Raw genomic sequence first — 20,061 nt, 5'->3', positions numbered from 1 at the left:
GTGGATAAAACACCCTATAGTTAACTAATGCTTAGCGCATAGTTTAATATTATTAAAAACCCCACTCAAACATAAATAATATAATATCTAATATATTAATACATAGGTAGGTACTATTAACTTAAATATATATTCACTTATATTTACTGAAAATAATATATTTAAGTTATAAAATAGTTATTTAGTGTAAATTTAACAACTATTGTGTTTAATTTAAATTTTGAATAAATAATACGATGTGTGACATTGCACGATTATTTAAATACAATTAAATTAACTAAAATCAATTTACTTATAAATATTCATAAAAAATTTTTTTTGAAATATAACGCGTCATATTACAAGTTGAAAAATTATGTTTATTCATTTTCGACTTTCTTCAATATTCGATATTTAAACAGTTTAGTTAATTAAGATCGTACGGTGTGCCTTTAAACAACTTTGCCTTCGACAATTAAATTCGAATTTTATAGTGTAGACACTTTAATATATTGTCCCGCTTCAGGGATTATTTAACTACTTAAATTCTTTTTAAAATAGTTAAGGTAAGTTTTAATTTTTTATAGTACAAATTTTTTTTAATTAATTAGCAAATTTCTTCTATATTATACTCAAAATTTGATTCTAAATTAAATCTTTTAATAATAAAATAATACTTTAATTTGAATTAAATCATTTCCATATTGTTATCATTTTTAAATATTTTTCAAAACGTGGGTTTTTTTATAATGACCATAAGTTTTAAAATGACTAATGATTTATGTTGAAATTGATTGAATCGATTAATGTTTATTGATATTTAATTGAAATAAATAATATTAATTATTTAAAATATCTTTAAGTGAAAGTTTAAAATTATATGACAACAAAAATAAAAAATTAGCAAATTTTGATTTTCAGTTATTCAAATTCTTTTGTCATAAATACCTATTATTATCAATCCTTCTTATAGCATTACATAAATGAAGAATAATAATTTTTATCTAAAATGTTTTTAACAGAAGAAATATTACTTCCCGTTCATAATTAGTAATTTTTTTATTATGTATGTGATTAAAGAGTTTATTTAAATTTTAATTATTTTATTATAAAAAGCAAAGGGTTCGCCCAAGTGGCACGACGCACTCTTGGCTAATGTTATAGCATGACGGTGACAAAAGGCATTCCGCCGAATTACGAAATTCGTTTTTTCGGACTGGAATTATAAATATCACAATAAATACCTGTTTATTGGACTAAGTTTTTCGAGTTTTAGGGGGGAAATTTAGACCTAACCCCCTCCGTCTAGGTGACGCCGAAGGCTTTTTGATGGGCATTGAACCGACATTTGGTTGTAGTACGTAAAAGCAACTGGCAATTATAATTAATCGATACAGTTAGTCCGTCGAAACAACGAATATTTTCATCAATTATGCGCTCTTTAATCTGGAGTCACTGGGGCGCAATAAGGTTATACACGCCGTAGAGGTTGCCAGTTACTAAATTCTTGAAATTATATTATCATAAATAATTATAATGCTACGTCATGGTGGCCGTTTTTATATCACCCTGTATGTTTAAAATTTAAATCTTGGAGATATTTGCCGCCTATAATCAAAAGTTTCAGTAACTGCAGCTTATGCTCATGCCTTCCCGTACAACTTTTATCTTCATTTTCCCGTTATTACTTGTCGCTCCATGTCGGAGGAATGAGGTCACCGGAAAATTGAAGGAGGTGCCGGACTAGGTAATTCTGAGTTGCGTCTACTGAGGCAGACGGGTGTGCCTCAAGACATATTTTAAATTTAAAACTTGTGGGTATACATATAATATTTTACATGAATGATACCTGACTAATAACAACCAGTCACTACCAGCCTGTTTCAAACAGGCTAACATTTTAGATAACATGAGTTTATTCATGTTTTAATGCTTTACTGCAGCTTTCAACTCTTCTTATTTTAAATATAATAATACATTAAAAGGTTCTGTCCAAAATAATAAACAAAACTCGTACTCAGCACTTGAACCCAAGGGATTTCTATAATGTTACTTTTTCAAATTAATATCAATAATCAAGTCGAAGAACTTGAGTAATTTTTTTTCTCATTGGCAGAAATCCTTGTCTTGTGGAAACCGTATGGCCTAGTCATGCTAGATGCGTCATAAATTCGGCCATGGAGCCTGGTCAAGATAGCTGCGTCATAAATTCGTCCCTGCTTTTAGCCTTATATAATAATTAATAAACTTTCTTGCAGACAAATATTCGTATTTAAATTACGGGTTATTGATATATTATACAACCTCTTTTAATACTAATTATAGTAAATTAAAAACTGTCCTTGTAACTTAAGTGATTAAATAGAAAATTTTCTAAAACCACAAAAATATAATTGAAAATAAATGTTTAAAGGTTAGATATTTTATATAATATTTTTCAGATGACGTCCGATAGTACAACAACAATTAATTCCTCGTCGAAAAAAGTTGGTTTAAATGGAACACCCGTTCAAACTTCACCACTTACATCAAAAAAGCCTGCAGTCGATCCTGTCATTAAACGCGAATATGATTGGGTTTTAGTATTACTAGTTATTCATTTGAATTTATTGTCAATATATGCTATTTATTTAGTATTTACAAAAGCAATGTATACGACAATATTCTTTAGTAAGTTAAATTGTTTTTATTTTTCACTTTCATTGCTTCTGTGAACAAGAATTTGTTATTATGTTCAGATCAAGAAATACGAATTTAAAAAAATGCAATGCACGAATTATTTTGCAACAAGCACATTCATAAATTTATGATATCGACTTATTATATATTTATAAAATTGACTGATACAGGTGTATTCTAGGCTTTCAATAAGGAAGATTCCCTGGTTCTAATAAGGAAAACACGCAATGAAACATTTTAGTACAGTAAAAGATGTTACAAATAAAGGAAAATGAAAGAAACCGCTCGAATTTTGCTAAAACCTCATGGAATGCTTTTCTTAGGTGTCAAATATCATTAGTTAGGCATGAGTTAGTGGTGCAAATGTTTTAATTTGTTAATAAACAATAAATTGTTAATTTAATGAAATGGTTAGTGTTAAAGTTGACTTACTAAGTTAATAAATACGCAACTTGAATTACGTATAAGTTACACATGTATAATAGTTTTCGATTATTTGACAAACACTTAATATTTAAGTCACACAAGTTGCCTATTTACTAATTTTTTAAGTGAACTTTAACATTTATCGTTTCATTGACTTAAAAATTTATTGTTTATTAACAAATAGAAACATTTGCACCATGGATATTTGAATCTAAGAAACACATTGCATGAGGTTTTAGCAAGGTGCGAGCGGTTTTTTTCATTTTCCTTTATTAGTCGATTTTTGTATAACATCTGTTACTGTACTATTTATAGTTCAGAGTCATTTAATGAGAATTACCGTTGCACATCTTGATTGTGGTGATCTCAATTAATAACTGTTTATTAAAAATCATTATTTATTGCAAACATTTCGCATCCGACAATATGGGATGAATTTCCTTTTGGTAATTACTATTGAAATGATTTGTTATATTAGCTTTTCATCGAAAGTAAAGTTATATTATGAAAGTATTATGTACGAAAAAAAAAAATTCGTTTCGTTTCATCGAAGCATTAATTATTTCATCATTTTATGATTCCATCTTAAAATTAAAGTTCTTGTCGGGATTAATTATACATAAGTATATATCCATTGCCTAGTATTGTTTAAGTATATTCTAAAATTAACACATTTCTTCTAGCATTGTTGCTTGTATTGGTATCAACATTAGGAGTAACGGCTGGTGCACATCGATTATGGGCACATAGATCATACAAAGCAAATAAACGACTTCGAATACTTTTAATGATTGCGTATACATTAGTTGGACAGGTAAGTCATTCAAAATTTTTCATGTATTTGTTGCGAAATTTCAAAACAGATTATCAGTATTATTTACAAAATATTGAGAAACATGGGCTTACTATGAGAAGTACAGGTCGGGGTAGCTATCTTTCCCCCGCAGACCTGTATTTACCATTAATTTGTGTTAGTACTGATTTATTCCAAAATAATGTTTAATTTATTAAATTTTTTGAACAAAATTTATAATTTGACCCCCTTTAGATCAAATATTCCTGCTTTGCTTACCCCTCCCCCTGTCAGAACACATAAGCTGGTTACGCTCGTGTCCAGAAATATACTAATATTACAAAAATTCCATAGAATAAAGTGAGTAGATTTTTTTTTATTGTAATATAAAAGTAAATAGGTTTTTTGTCGTTTTGAAATAAATGTTATAGCTTATAGTTCACAACGTAATTAATTTATACAATTAATTTGACGAGTTTTCTTTTTTTACTCGAGGTTTGACCGCTTTGAACTTATATTGTATGTATATAATACAATGTGTTTTGCATTATCATTATTGGTAAAAAGACGGCATAATATGCATATATTAAATTTACTTTTTTTAATAATATCTGAATTTTTACTATGGAAGGTAATAAGTTTACATTTCAATTACTTTTTATTACTATCCCATATTTTTTCATTTCTTCCCAAAAATGGATTCAATAATATCAGTGGATTAATTTCTAAATACTTACAAAACTTTTGTGGTATTTTTACCCTTCCTGCCAATTGTATTATTGTGACGTATGCAATTCATTGTGGATTTTATTTTTGTTGGTCTATTTTTTAATGTAATAATAATTTTTAATTCGAAATTAAACACAAAAATAATATCAAACGCCATGATATTGGGTTAATTCAAAAGCAAATGTTATCCCACTAGTGAAAATTTTAAGGAAAATATGACTTTGGGTTTGAGGACACCCCCCGTAACTAGCTCGAATTAAGCGTAAAGTGAGCATGATACCAATACCACACGTGCCACACATTGTTTTTTGGGATTTAATTTTACAGCTGGTAGATGATTTGTGCTCAATATATTGTGATATGTAAAGTCGCGATTGCACCGAGAAACCACACAAAAAGGATTAATTAGTCATGACATTACCGGTATACACACCCCAAATATTCGATAAAAAGGTCTAAAATACGTCTTAAAAATTACGCCTTACTGAAGGCAGCCACGCTGCTCTTAGGAATTTAAACAATAATGGCATAAAATTAGCTTTCCAGAGAACCTAATAAACACTCGTTACTTAAAATCTCTCAAGCTTCGGACTTATTTTTAATATCTTATGGAGAGCACATAAATGCAGAGAAAATTATTACTGTTTAAATGTTAGTCAGTTAGTTATTAAATTCGAAATGATTTCTTTCCATGAATTTGCTTCAACGTCCAGAATTTCTTCCTAGAAAAGATTCGCTAATAAACCACAACATTAGCAAGGTAGCTTCGGGCGAATTAAAATTATTTCCTTGAGTGTATTTTCTCCGCTTATTGCATCTTCTTACTGTCCATATGCACATTTTTTGTCTTCTAATAATTGAAAACGTATCTTTATGTCTGAGTTATATTTGTGTACCAGGCACGGCTCCCTACATATTTTTATTCTTGAATTTAACATTACTTATAACTTCTTAACTTTGGGAAAAAAGTGTAAAGTGTAGAGGGAGATTAACAAATTTTGGCCCGTAGGCAGTTTAATAAATTAGCGCCCTTGTTATAAAAATCTATAAAAATCATTTTTAGTTCTTTTAAGTTATTTATTTTTTAGAATCTGTAAAATCGCGTTGGTTGTTTTGGGTAGTTCTGCGACTCGAAACTCGAGCTAACGTTGTTAAATAGGAACGTAGATGGATACATTTTGAACTTCTTTACTGTTTAAATTGATCAAATAAAAATTGCTCTATAATTCTCGCCTCTTTTGAAGTTAAACCGCAAGTCTGTCTATACTTACCAGAATATATGTTACTCTGAAGATTTCCCGAGCCGATAATAAAGAAGTAATCACTTCGACAGATTAATCTGCCTCCACTTTGCGTTCTTTTCCGCTTTCCATTCTTTTCATATTTTTCTAACATTGAGGATTCCAAGACTTGCTGTTCATATTATTAAAATTTTCCCTTACCGCAGAAATTATATGAATGAGACTGTCATAAATTTGAATAAATGTATACAAATGTCAATATCAGCACACTGTAATTTTTGCATACTTTAATTTTATGTTTGTTTCAAAACTTTCACCCGTGCCCCTATGTAACCTCTTTAAAATTGTTCAAGGAATACGCTTTTATAGTATAGGAGCTGAATCATTTTTATGTAAATGTATATGTAAAAGTCTCAATCGTCTGCTAGTTGATAAGTGTACAGTTGATGATATGATAACACTCTCATTTCCTTTACACTTGGCTAAAGTACACTGAGCTACTGGCAGGGGTTAAAATGGAAATTTTTTTGCTAGCCGTATTGGCTGTTATTCATTAGTCAATGAACCCGTTAGCAGGCTAGCCGAAAAAAATTATAATTTAATTATTTAAATTTATGTAAATAAATGAGTTAATCAATAACATTTGTAGACATGCGTCCATAATTGACATTGAACCTTCTTGAATTAATGAAAATGATTCCTACTTCTACAAAAGTTTTTGATAATTTATAAAATTATTTTCTGTTTTCATAGTTTTTGTATTAATTTGTGTTCCATTACAGCTTGTTGAGTAATGGGCACTACGGGTACCTAATGTTTACACTCTATTTACCTTTTAGTTTCTACTATATAGTTTAAATCTACAAAAATAGATTTTTTTAAACAGATTATAATTTTATTTCCTCCTTACTCAACAAAAAAATATGTTTATATTTCAAAAATGCATTCATACCTACTTCCCAATAAAACAAATATCTAAGACCAGTGGCATAAATAAATAATCAAAGTGAAATTTATTAACTAAAATACTAAAATTTAATTGGATAGCAATAAAATGATTGTATATAATTCATTATTCAATCATCTGTCACAAATTGCATTCTGTAACTGCACTTATTGTGTTAAAATATTACACAATACGAATGCACTAACATAAAAAAGAAAAAATATACTTATTTAATAGGGGTGTAAATATTAGTTAAAATTAAATAGATTAAAATTTTAACAAGGCTTTTTTGTTAGTTCACATTCGAACAATGTCATATATATTCGAGCTACGCCACTGGAGGAGCCCCGTATCAAAATTATTTGGGGGGCCCAAATGAAGGGTGAAGATTTCTCACAAAAGAAAAAAAATTGCTTGCATTAAATTAAAATAAATATTTATTGATTATAAGTTATCACTTCCTCTTAGAAATTGAGCTAGGCAAATTGATTTATTAAATCATGTATAGCTGAAGACGATTTCAGTTTTTCTAAAATGCTTACGTCATTAATGAATGACCCCTTAAGTGACATTGCGGATAACATTTTACTAATTTTTGCTTGCATACGTAAGGGGCCTCTGTAGCTCGGGGGCTCCGTATCATTGAAGGGCTTATATACGGCGGCAACTACGCCCTCGATTCCCTCTTAATTCATACTGATATATAACTATTCCTAGAAATGCTTGTAATGCCAAAAATATATAAGGCTTTATTTCTGAGAACTAGTACCTATTGTGTAATAGGATCTTAAATTTTCCCCTGTGGAAGTACTTAGTTTATTCAAGTTAAGTTTTGTTTATAATGTTTAATTTTAAGGGTCTGCACAGACTTTTGATTGGATGATGAACTTTTGATTGGAAATTAATTTGCGGCAATTAGGTTTTCTTGATTAATTACGATTTCCGTAAATATTATCTGCGTGGAATAAATAGCCTTAAAGACAAATACCTGACAGGCAGACACGAGGCAATTATATTCGCTGTGTTAGGTGTTTTTTTATCTATGCGCAAATAAAAAGTTGTATTACCGGGATTTCAAATTTTGAATGTAGGTACTAGTTAGCGATAAATCTAAGTCTGATGCTTTTCTCGAAAATGACAATTTTTTAAACTATTTAATTTTGTTTTCTACTTTCCAATATTTGCCATCCCTGTTTACTTAACTGCATGCATAAAACTGTATAATTTTTCCTAGCTATTATTTGCAACACAATAATTTTTTTATTTTTTTTCTGTTTAACCACACAAGTAATTTTGTCAGTGTATTTGGATACCCATATGAAACAAAACATTAGTTGGTAACATAAATCTTGTATTATTAAGGTATCATATTCACCATAAATGTTAATTAACACACTTTAATTAGCCTGGGATGTATCGATGTAATCGGAATCTTTGAACGTGATTTTACTCATTTAAAAACGTCGGATTGAATTGAAACTACACGCACACTTATCATAATTTAATAAGTTTGTTCGATTATCTTGATCAGAATCTTCAGGATTAACAATTTTATAATATAAATAATTCATATCATTCTGGTGGAAGCGCAGATAACATTCCATAATTTTAATAAATAATAGTTTAAAAAACTAAAAAACACGCTTTTGTAGGTAGCTGAACTAAAAAGTAGAAAATAATTAATAGTTTAAAAAACACGCTTATGTAATTAGCTGGACTAAAAAGAAGAAAATAAGTTTAAAAAAATGGAGGGATTAAGAAAAAAATCATTTTATTGTAAAAATACGTATACTGACTTTACTTTTACCAATATCTGGCAATAAAATATTTACAATAATAATATACTTCGGTTGAAGAATTCTCACTGTACGGGCAGAAAAGTGAAGTTGGTTTTTGAAAACCTTTAGAAGTACGCAAAATATGAACTTTAAAATTCCTAATTAAGATAGGAATAGGATTCTGATATTAGCATAGAGATATATATAAAACTTTCTTTTGCTAAAAGGATGAGCAACAATCGTTGAATGCTTATAACTTCTTCGTTTTTTAATCAATTTTCACTTTCAAATTTTGTCATGGTATCAAGGGTCCAGGCTTACATTTTTATGCGTAATATAACAAATTCGACATAAGGCAACTACCTCTCTTTCATAAAAGATTTTTTGTTTACCTAGGTGTTCGTCATGCTCTTTAGGAATAAATAATTTTCATATAAAAATAAATATGATTTGTAATTCTTACAAAGTAATAATTGACATTTGACAATAATTATTTTCTCTATTACTTAATAACAATTAAACAAAAGAATAACATCTTTATTTTATATGGATAATGAAGATAAAAAAAAGTTATTATAAATCAATATATAATATGTTTAAATTTAAATATCATGTCAAATGTTGGGAAATTTATTTGTGAAAATAAGGTCGACGTAATCAGGCTTATAAATCTATCTTACAATCAATGTTCAAAAAGCTGCAGACTATTGACATGAAATTTTACCTAGTTAAGCATTTTTTTTGAAATTTTACCTTTTTCCTACCAACTGTTCCGCAGTTGGTATAACAGATTCAAAATAGAATGAAATATACACTCTCTCAACAATATGCCTACTCACATGCATCAAGTGCTTTGCACAGTGGGTATAAAATAAATTTCGATTTTTGCCTCAATTTCCTAGATCAATTTTTTATATTATATTATATAAAAGTATTTCGGCTAGACTGATGATGACTACTTGGTAGTCAAAATACGTATTTTGATTATTTATAATAGTAGTAGTAAAACCCTTTCATAAAGCGAGATATTTCGTTTTCATTGTCCTATGAAATCGTGTACTATATGTTTCTTGGCATATTTTTCGATATTATGATTGTTTTTGAGTATTTTTTTAATCACTTTATTGACAATAATAAGTTTATATTATTTTAATTATGTAGGTATTTATTATGATAAAAATGATACCAACCAATCTAATTTAAGTACGTACATATGTACCTACTGAAAAATTTCTTATTAAATTCCTGTTGTTTTTTTCAAAAATTTTGCAGTCTAGATCTAACCAATTTTTCAAAACTTAAGGTGTATGTATGAGCATGACAACAATGTTTGATTTAAAGGCCCAAAATTTTTGTATAGGCAGACTTTTACTCACAGAATATGTGGTTAAAATTTCAGCATAGGAATCCGTGCAAATTTTTAAGAAAAAAGTCATTGAAAATCGATATAAAATACATTATTGGCTCTTATGAAGGAATCTTAAAAATCGATATACAGTAGAACCTCGATAACTTAAACCTCGGTAACATAAAAACCTCTGTTACTTCAAAAAATACTATGTTCCCTTCCCATCAGAGCCCAAAACCTCTATAACTTAAAATACGCAACCTCTATAACTTAAATAAATAATCTCTGTATAGGCCCTCAGTAACTACATAGAAACATGTACATACCTCTATAATAACTAGGGTACATAGAAACATGTACATACCTCTATATTAACCTTTACCTAACATAGACCCTTGATAACTTAAAACCTCTATAACTTAAAATATTTTGTGTTTCCCTTGGACTTTAACTTATCGAGGTTCTACTGTATTTGAAAGTTTTGCATAGTTTAATCATATAAGCAATGGCATTGAAAAGAAAAAAAACCAAGTATTTGGTCTCCGTCCATATAAGGGATGTAAGAGCAGAGTAGATTTAGGGTTGAAATTATATTATTTTCAACTTTGATGATAAATTTTGTTATAACTTCATAAATGTAGACGAAAAATAATAATACAATTCTCGATATGTGCCTTGGTTTTCGAAATATCGAAAGCTGAATAATTAAACAAAATTTTCAATTTTCGATATTTTGATATCGAAAAATTTTATTCTTACTTTTCGTCTTATATCGTCAAGTTATAATATAATTTATCATCAAAATTGAAAAAATATATTTTTTAAATTTGTGCCTCCACTACCGTGCTCATACATTCTTAATTAGTACAAATTTGAATTTAATACTACCAAAGCATACTTATTATGCCTATTTAATAAAAAAAAATTTTTCCTGGTTGCCAACAACTTTGCAACTTCATGTTTTACATGAATTTTATTATTGTATAAAAGTTAAACATAATTGTCTGGATTATTAAGGATTGTATGGCTTTTAACTGAAACATCTAGTTTTAACCTTGTCTTTGTAAAGCTATGTAAAAATGTTTCGGTGATATCAAAACACGAGATCGCATTCGACTACAAAATGCACGGATATCCTTTAAGTTTACGAGCTGTCACAATTTGGTAAATCAACCGGATCGTGGTTCAATTAAAACCAAGACTAACGAGACGACGTTCTCGGTCTCGTAATAGTCTTTTGCGGCAGGGCGAGATTAGTTGTTTATTAGGCGCTCTGATCGGATTACATTTTGGAGTGGGTCTAAATTTGGTACACCATCGAATTTTGGACAAATTTTGTTGTTTTGAAAATATTTACGCACATCAAATCCAAAATCACGTTGTGCTCCGCGGAATAAATTTATCCTCTAGCGTTTAGTATCCTTCACACTCTAATTTCCATGTCGACGTATTGGACATTTCAAACTTAAAGAGACTGTAACGACATTATGATTGGGCCTCTGTCGAATGCATACTCATTCGACATTTTTAGGTTTTCTAACATCAAATTATATACAATTGATCTAAACTGTATTACTCGGTTTATTTTTTTACCTTTCGAATTTAATCACCAGCTTAGTGGATATTAATTCATATATTCCCAAAGATACAAATCTACCTCAAAAAATTAATTATTTGCATTATTTTGATTATTTTAGATCTGTAAAGAGAAATATTACCTAATATTTACAAAAAAAAAGGGATTGAATTGATTGTGGGAATATATGATTGAAAATTAATTGGATCAAAAAATAGAAATATTAAAAATTTTTTGAAAAGCAAAATCCAGATTCATTTTTTAAATTTAACCGGAAGAAGTTATTATCTGTGTAAAATGTAATTTTAGTTTTTAATTAACATTTAATTTATCTTTCAAATTGTCAACTATTATTAACCACAATACAATTAATAAAATTTATGAAGAAATTGGTTAAAAATACATAAATATTAACATTCATTAATGTATTTTTTAATAATTAAAACATTTTTAGATTTTATACACATAATTGTAATTTTCATTTCACATCGTAGTGAAAATTATTTTCATTAAGTAAAATAAATTTTGTTTAACAAAATTATTAATAATAATTAAAATTTATATGCAATTAATTTTTTTATACTATATTAATTTGTGAATGAATTTCTATTTACAAATATTTTGCAACATTTATTAGAACATATAGCGCTATAAAAACGTGTTGCATTTTTATTTTTGTGAAAAAATGAAAAATAAAAGTGCATACACACACATAATTACTATGAATTTACAAATGGATAAATATATAATTATTTATGTGTCTAATTTTGTATATCTGTAGGTATATCTATCTATTATTATTAAATATTATTATGAAGTAATCATATTTATTGTACACTCGACTAAAACAAGATTGAATCAGATGAGCTACTTTTTTTTAATCTGTTTAATAATAATTAATAAGGTTATTGAACCAATTATTTTCTATATAGGTATATAAAAATGTTATGTTCGTTTGTGTATTGCTTATGGACTTATAAAGTTCTGCATCGATTGAGCTCAAATTTTTACGCGATATACAACCTGCTTCGAGGATGGTTTTTTTTTTAACCTATATGTGGAACTAATACAGATTAATGTTTGCCTAAATGTCGTGTTACTAGATATTTATTAATGTGATTTATAATATTTACAGAAGATAATTCTAATTATTATTCTCATAAGCAGTATGTGTAAGCATTGCCTCTTTATTCATCGAAAATCTGAAATTATATTTTATCGTTGTACGAAAAATTCGAAACAATGGTTAAAGTTATATATGTAAAGTTCGAACCGGCAGAATTGAATTTTTTAACAGATTTTTAAGGAAATACATTATAAAAGATTTTCTTACAAAATCAAGTATCATGGAATGAATATTTGGTACAGAACTACTAATAGTTACGCTTCTATAAAATATCTACTAAATTTTTTCTTTTCCCTCATGGACACGTGTGTTTTTCCTATTCATGAAAAATCGAATATCAATACATAGTATAAAACAAAGTCGCTTTCTCTGTCCCTATGTCCCTTTGTATGCTTAAATCTTTGAAACTACGCAACGGATTTTGATGCGGTTTTAATAGATAGAGTGATTCAAGAGGAAGGTTTTTATGTATAATACATCCATATTATAGTAGAGTAAGGGGTTGAAATAGGGGTTGAGAGAAATATGCTTCAAAAACTAAAAAAGTTGTGCATCGATTAAGCTCAAATATTGACACGATATACAACCAGCTTCAAAGATCTATTGTTTTTATCTACTTTTAACCTTCGGAGGGTAGAAAGGTGTAGCGAGAAAGTGGGAAGGAATTATCGAATATTTACAAATATACCTAAGTGGGGTATCAAATAAAAGAGCATGACGTGTACATTACAAAACTGTTATCCCACGCAAGGAAATGTGGAGGGAGGGGTGCAAGTGGGGATGTTGCCCAGCAAAGCGGGTAGTTCACAACTAGTTATCAAATACATCCAAGTTGTGGGGTATCAAATAAAAGAGTATGATGTGCACATTCTAAAACTGTTGCCCGACGCAAGGATATGGGGTTAAGAGTGGAAGTGGATATGAATGATCGAATATTTTACAATATATACCCAAGTCCGGTACAATAAAATGATAGGTATTCAAGCTATCTATTTGCTTATGAGTAACTTAACTATACATTTTATTCTTTACTTGCTGCAATGGTCGGGGGTTTCCAGGCAAGAGTATATCACACACGTCATGGAATCAAGAATTACTGCATTATGTTCTAAATTCTTCTCGAAAAATTTGGAACATTCTAAATTATTCTCGAATATTCCAAATCATTCTCAAAAAATTGGGCTGATCATGGTACTGCCTCTGCCTGGTTAGATGTTCTATGTAGATGCCACTCGACCACCGCATCGTGTTCGACACTATCAATCGAGCCAAGGTCTGCGTATACTTGGCTGCTATTCCCAAACCCTTCGCTACCCCATAGTTCTGAGATAGCCAGAATCCAAGCGAACCAACGACGAATGCATCCAATGAGACTCTGTAGCCTTTCGTGATTAACTCAGCAGCAAGTTGGTTATATTTTTCGACATTCTTTTTTTTTACATTCTGTAATATTTTATAATTCTAGATCATTCTCGAGTATTTCAAGTCATTCTTGCAAAATTTCGTTAATTCTTAAACATTCGAGATAATTTTTAACAGTTTAAGCAATATCATCGCAAAAGGCATTCGTGAATGTATAGTGATGCTTGCAGTGTGTTGAGTCCTAACAGATTATCATTCTAATTTGTCGACAACTCATTTAGAAAAGCTACCTTTGAAGACATAGATATTCCATAGATGAGATCGATCTTAAAAATTTATCATATTGAATGAGCAAGAAATAATAATTCCTTCATTGTTTATTCATATATGTTCGGTTTTATTGAGCACGACTGTTTCCTTCTATTATATTCATTATATTATGATATATAATTTTCCATTATTTAATATGTACATGCGTTACAATAACTACACATATAGGTGTAATAAAAACATATTTCTTTATATCATAATATAGAATTTAAATAAATGCAACATAATTAAATATTCATAAAAATATGACTTACAATGCAAGGCATTCATTGGTTTTGTATACTATGTCGTCGGTTTATGCAATCATCTATACAGTATTGTGCAAATTTGTATGTGTTTAGGCAATAGGTCAAGTAATAAAACGATGGTGTATAAATAAATAGTTTTGGGCGCTTAGGGTAATAGACCCAGAGCTACAAACAGAAATTTTGTGTCGATCGAACAACCAATGACCCCTGCAAGATATTTATTGATGTACTATATAAAAGAAGTGATTAATAATTGGGGTATACGAAATTCAGTGGTGAATTTAGGTTTTATGCTTTAGGTTTTGCTTAAAAAGATTTCGGCTTTTTGAATATTACCTATAGAAAAACGACCATTTTTCAAGTTATCCTTGAAAAAAAAATCTTTTTCTACTGTTTCTTTGGCGTTTTGTATCCAGCATCGCATGTTTTTCTACTGTTACTTAAAATCTTAAAAAGAACTTATAAAATGTCACCTATTTTTTTTAATTTTTCAACAAGCCCATATCTTTATCAAAATTATTATACAATTTTTATTAGCCAACAATGGTATTGATGAAATTTGAATCTACAGACTACAGGAGCCGTTGGCTTAGACAAGCAAAAAATCAATAGAGGCTTGAATTGTAATAATTAAATTTTTAAATTATGTAAAATTTTTATGAATTGATTTATTTTTAATGTTTTAATTTTGCCGCTCTAGGATAAATATTAGCCAGCCTATACCTAAATCCACCAATGATTAAATTGCAACATTGCAGTATGAAACGTATATACAATAAATAATATTAATTTCGTTTTCGACTATTTTTGTTGTTTGCTATATATATTTAAACAAAGTCATAGATAAAATACTTTAAATACATAGTAGGAAGTTGTAATTCTAAAAAGGACTAATAAATCGTTATGCTTTTTCTTAAAATGATTTACAACACTTGAGTCAATCAATCCTCTACATTAACTTGTTCATGGTTTCTCGAGTTTCTTACCCGCCCCACTTCCGGTTTCGATAAAACTGCTTCTGTGCCGATTATACTACCGCGGAAAACTTAAGCTTTAACTTTATATTTTCTCAAATTTTGCTTGTCTTTTTCTGAACAGAAAAATGAATGAGAGCTTCTTTTCAACCTTGCGTCGTCTCAAAACATACCTTAGATCATTTTAGCCGTCACTCAATATATATCGCGGTGTAGAGGTCGATGCACATGTTTTTTTCTGTAGATCGTAGACTTAACTTATTGAAAAATAGAGACTGAATATCTGATCACATTTAGACCTAATTAAATGTTTTCTTTCTCGAAAAAAGGATTTCTTGTTTTTATTGACTTTGACGCCTCCCTTGGATAATTCCTGCACACGGGCCTGTATTAGGCCACTCTACATTTAAGTTACTGAAATAGGTTGCAACAAATTGCTAGTTCTTCATATTAATAAATTTCAAATCCTTTTGTTTCAGGGTACAATTTACAACTGGGTTTTAAAGCATCGAATTCATCATAAATATTTAGGAACAAACAAAGATCCGTACAACATAAGTAAAGGATTATTATATTCACATTTTTTGAGTAATGTAGAAAAAGCATCACCTCAAGATGAAGAAATTGCCAAAGAAATCGATATGTCTGATATTGAACAAGATGGTGTTGTAATGTTCCAAAAAAAGTAAAAAGATATTTTATAAAAACATTTCGTACGTCTGTTTTTACCTATTTTAATTTGTTTCTAGATATTTCTGGGTTTTATTTGTATTTGTCGCATGTATATTACCAGTAAATGCACCAATGGAATATTGGGGTGATTCAACAATAAATAGTGTTTTCATAGCTGGAATTTTATTCCATTGTATTGCATATCATATGGCATGGTTAGTGAATAGTGCAATTTTAGTTTGGGGACTTCAACCAAATGACAAGTGAGTAACATTTTTTATACCTTAAGAAAGCTAATTTTTTGTCACACGCAAATAGCAAGAAAAGAACCACCATCACTCCAAAAATCATGGAGAATGGCTTTCGGTCAAACTTTCTGAAGAGAAATACTAGTAGTTCTTGATGACTGAGTCAAAAGTCTTCAAAGGCAAGAATTAAGAATTTTATTTTACCAGTTAAGATATAATACAATGGGCAATATACATTCCAAATCTGCTGTTATGAGAAAAGGAAAGCCATTGGAACCTTTATTTTTAAAAACTTGTTTGGGTATATACACTGGAATAAACAATTTAAATAGTCTTTTTTCGGATATAACCTTTTCGCGAGTAAAACTGAGAGGTGAAAACTTTTTCAATCATCGCATGGTCTGGGCTTTTAAGATAGATCCTTAAATTAGAATATAAGACTGTCTGTAATTTATTTTTTCGTGCGAATATTACTGCAAATATACGTCCTCGAAAACCATTATTTTTCCCCATGTTGGAACTTTAATCTATATACATATAAAAGTGTCAGAAAGACATTAGTTGTCTCTGTTTCCAAAAATTATACGCAATGAGAGAATTTATTCAACAGCAACTCGTCCATCATGGGCGTCGCCAAGGGAAGCTAGGAAAAGGCAGATGAAAATGATTCAAAATCCAGTCATTTGCTTAAAATAGCAAAATTATACTAAATTTAAAATTTCATTGCACTTTGAAAGTTTCATTTTCATTGATCAAACTGCATTTCAGATAAATTAATAATAAAATAGGTCTAAAGCACTACTATTTTCGCGTTTTCTCTCTCTATATATTGTATATTTTGACTTGAATGATTTGTCAAAATATTAATTAATGATGTGCTAAGCTGTATGGTAAACGTTGCCCAGCTATTTTTAAGGACTGATTATATAAAGAAAACGCTTCACTCCTCGTATAAACGCAAATGCAAATAAAAAAAAACTTCGCGGCCTAAAAGGTAGTGTGAAAGTATTAATAGATGTAATGATGATGTAATTGAAGTTTTAGAGTGTTTTTCAGTATAAAAACGGTCGGTTCGCCCGTCCCGTAATCGGAGTACACGGCTATTGAAGGGCGTCTTGCAAAAGATACTGAAGAAATATTTGCAAATAAATATCAGGATTGCTTTATCCAAATTCTAAAGAATCGTCAATAAACAATTAATCAAAATCATTTCTAAATCTGCCAAGTGAAGTGACATGCGCCAGCAAAGTGCTAAAATTCGTTTTTTAGGAATCGGGACCCTTTAAATTTTTTTCTTTATAATTCATATTTTGTATCTTCCAGGTATTCTCTATTTGGCTCATTGACTGACGACACCCATATCCCGTCCTAATATAAAGCACTTGATACAAAAAGACCGCCTATGCTTTTATAAAATACTTCTCAGGGAACTCCAATGCAGAAGTGGGAAAATGGGCCAACCTTTTTCTGTCACCATCCTACACTCTAATCATCTAATGCATAAACGTATTATTCGATTTTTTACCTGAACAACATTTTTTTTCCAGATATCCTTCAGACACAAACCTAGTATTTTTAATAACGAAAAGTTACTGGCCACAATATCATCATTTAACGCCATGGGATTATCAATGCGATGAGTTTGGTTGTTATGGATCAAGTTGTACAACAACATTTATACGTATATGGGCTGCAATGGGTTGGGCCACTGGATTACGTACAATTGATAGTGCTGCTGTAAAAGAGGCCGTTGCAAATTCATTAGATACGGGATTACCAATTGAAGTTTGTTTAGAAAATGCTGCAACTGGTGCAGCTGATAAGTTAGAAAATCATTATTTGTACTCAAATAAATAATAGTTTTTGATGTTTTTTTAATTATTATATTATTAGATATTTTAAAATAATTATGTTTTGTACATAAATTAATATAATTAAATATGATAAATGTCTAAGAATTTATTGATTCCTGTGTTAAAAATTCATTTTCTGCCCTATCATAGCAAAACTTTATATCACTATCTTTAAAATAATTGATTTTAATAAAGATTAGTTCGATATGTCCCGCACGTTTAGGACATGTCGGTTTGAAATTTTTATAAAATTTTATTTTTGTAAGAATTTCTGACGCTGTGCGGGCTCAATTCACTTAACTTTTGCATTCATCGAGCACAAATCTTTTACTTTTTTTCGAATATCCTTAAAAAGGATGCAATTCTAAATTTTATTTTGGTAAGGTTTTTTACTATCCCTTTGAATAAAATAACCCATAAAAAAATCGAACGTGAAAATTTAACTTAAGTTTACAATAATTTAACAATTTAAAATAAATACAACTAGATAGTTAGCTTCAAAAATGGATTCCAATTGAAAAATAATTTTAAGTTCCGAACATAGATAATTGTCGCTCTACATCGAATTTTATAGACATTAGAGTTGCTGTTTGTGGGAATTTCAATAATCTGTGTTTATTAAACCTTATCTCACTAATATCCCAACAAAATAAACTGACCGATACTCCGGTTCTATTTCTGAAGTCTGCATTACATGATACTTTCTACTTGATAGATAAGCTTTCAAAAGTGTGTTTCAACTTACCAAACATACTAAGTGACAAAATCAAGGAAAATATAATTGAAACAAAATAAGCCCAAAAAAAAAATTAATTATTTGATATATGAAAATTAATTTATTTTAATTTGATAAAAAATTTGACCTAGAGACAAAATAATCGATTATAAAAGTAAATTTTAAACAAAGAGCCTTAATTAATATTGTTCTTTTGACATTATATACCAGGGATGGTGAACCTTTATTTATCAACGTGTCATTTTTTGTAAAAAAATGTTTAAGGAGACCATAGACGTACCGTCAAAAATTTTGACTTCGCGATTATTGGGAAAATAATTAATAAAATATTAAGTGCGTATATAGAAATGCTAAAAGAACTCTGCTATATGTTAATGTGACTCGCTCGAGTTACCCCTCAAATTCCCTCTTGATCTCTCCTACTATAGAATGGATCATCAGTTCTTAAACCAACGAAACAGCGATGGAAAAATATAGTGTTTCAAGTCGCATTCTTAAAAAAAACGATGAGTATAAACAATTGTTCACAAAAACATTTAATGATGGAAGACGTGTTTCGTATTTTATCGTAGAAAGTTATGTATGTTTTGTAGAAAGTTATGTATGTTTTGTAGAAAGTTATTTTGGGGGTGATTTGCATCGAAGTTGATATTCGTCATTTTTGAATTAAATCTTAATATATATATTTCTTGTGTGCGTGTGTATGTGACTGAACTCCTCCTAGACGGCTGGACCGATTTCGATGAAATTTTTTGTGTGAGTTCAAGGGGATTGGAGAATGGTTTAGATTTACCATTCGGTCCACTACAACTGTTTTTGAGGGCTCCGTACCAAAAAAATGAAATTTCATTAAATGGTGGGAGCGCATATAAATCATATCACATTATGTATACTATGTGTACTATGTATTTTTAATAGTATTCAGGTATTGTCAATAGGCATTTATTAGAGCCATATGCGAGCGCAGCGAGCTCTACTATCAAAGGTCAGGCCAAAGGTCGAAGGTCAGGCCACTCC

General features: G+C 29.4%; 1 protein-coding gene across 1 annotated transcript; it reads left to right on the top strand.

Annotated features, from left to right (window-relative positions):
- Positions 1-369: 369 nt before the first annotated feature.
- On the top strand, positions 370-18,322 carry LOC123304907 (acyl-CoA Delta-9 desaturase). Its single transcript, XM_044886454.1, has 6 exons — positions 370-545; positions 2,421-2,649; positions 3,768-3,898; positions 16,015-16,220; positions 16,285-16,470; positions 18,003-18,322. The coding sequence occupies exons 2-6, from the start codon at positions 2,421-2,423 to the stop codon at positions 18,310-18,312; spliced, it is 1,062 nt and encodes a 353-aa protein (XP_044742389.1). The 5' UTR covers positions 370-545; the 3' UTR covers positions 18,313-18,322.
- Positions 18,323-20,061: the final 1,739 nt, after the last annotated feature.

This window comes from Chrysoperla carnea, chromosome 1 (genome assembly GCF_905475395.1).
Source record: "Chrysoperla carnea chromosome 1, inChrCarn1.1, whole genome shotgun sequence".
Taxonomy (NCBI): Eukaryota; Metazoa; Arthropoda; class Insecta; order Neuroptera; family Chrysopidae; genus Chrysoperla; species Chrysoperla carnea.
The sequence above is the reverse complement of the archived record's forward strand: the minus strand, read 5'-3'. Positions and strand labels throughout refer to the sequence as shown.

Coding starts and splice junctions, on each gene's coding strand:
- LOC123304907 (XM_044886454.1), top strand. CDS start 2,421: ATGACGTCCGATAGTACAACAACAATTAATTCCTCGTCGAAAAAAGTT. Junction 2,650..3,767: donor GTATACGACAATATTCTTTA/GTAAGTTAAATT, acceptor CATTTCTTCTAG/CATTGTTGCTTGTATTGGTA. Junction 16,471..18,002: donor GGACTTCAACCAAATGACAA/GTGAGTAACATT, acceptor TTTTTTTTCCAG/ATATCCTTCAGACACAAACC.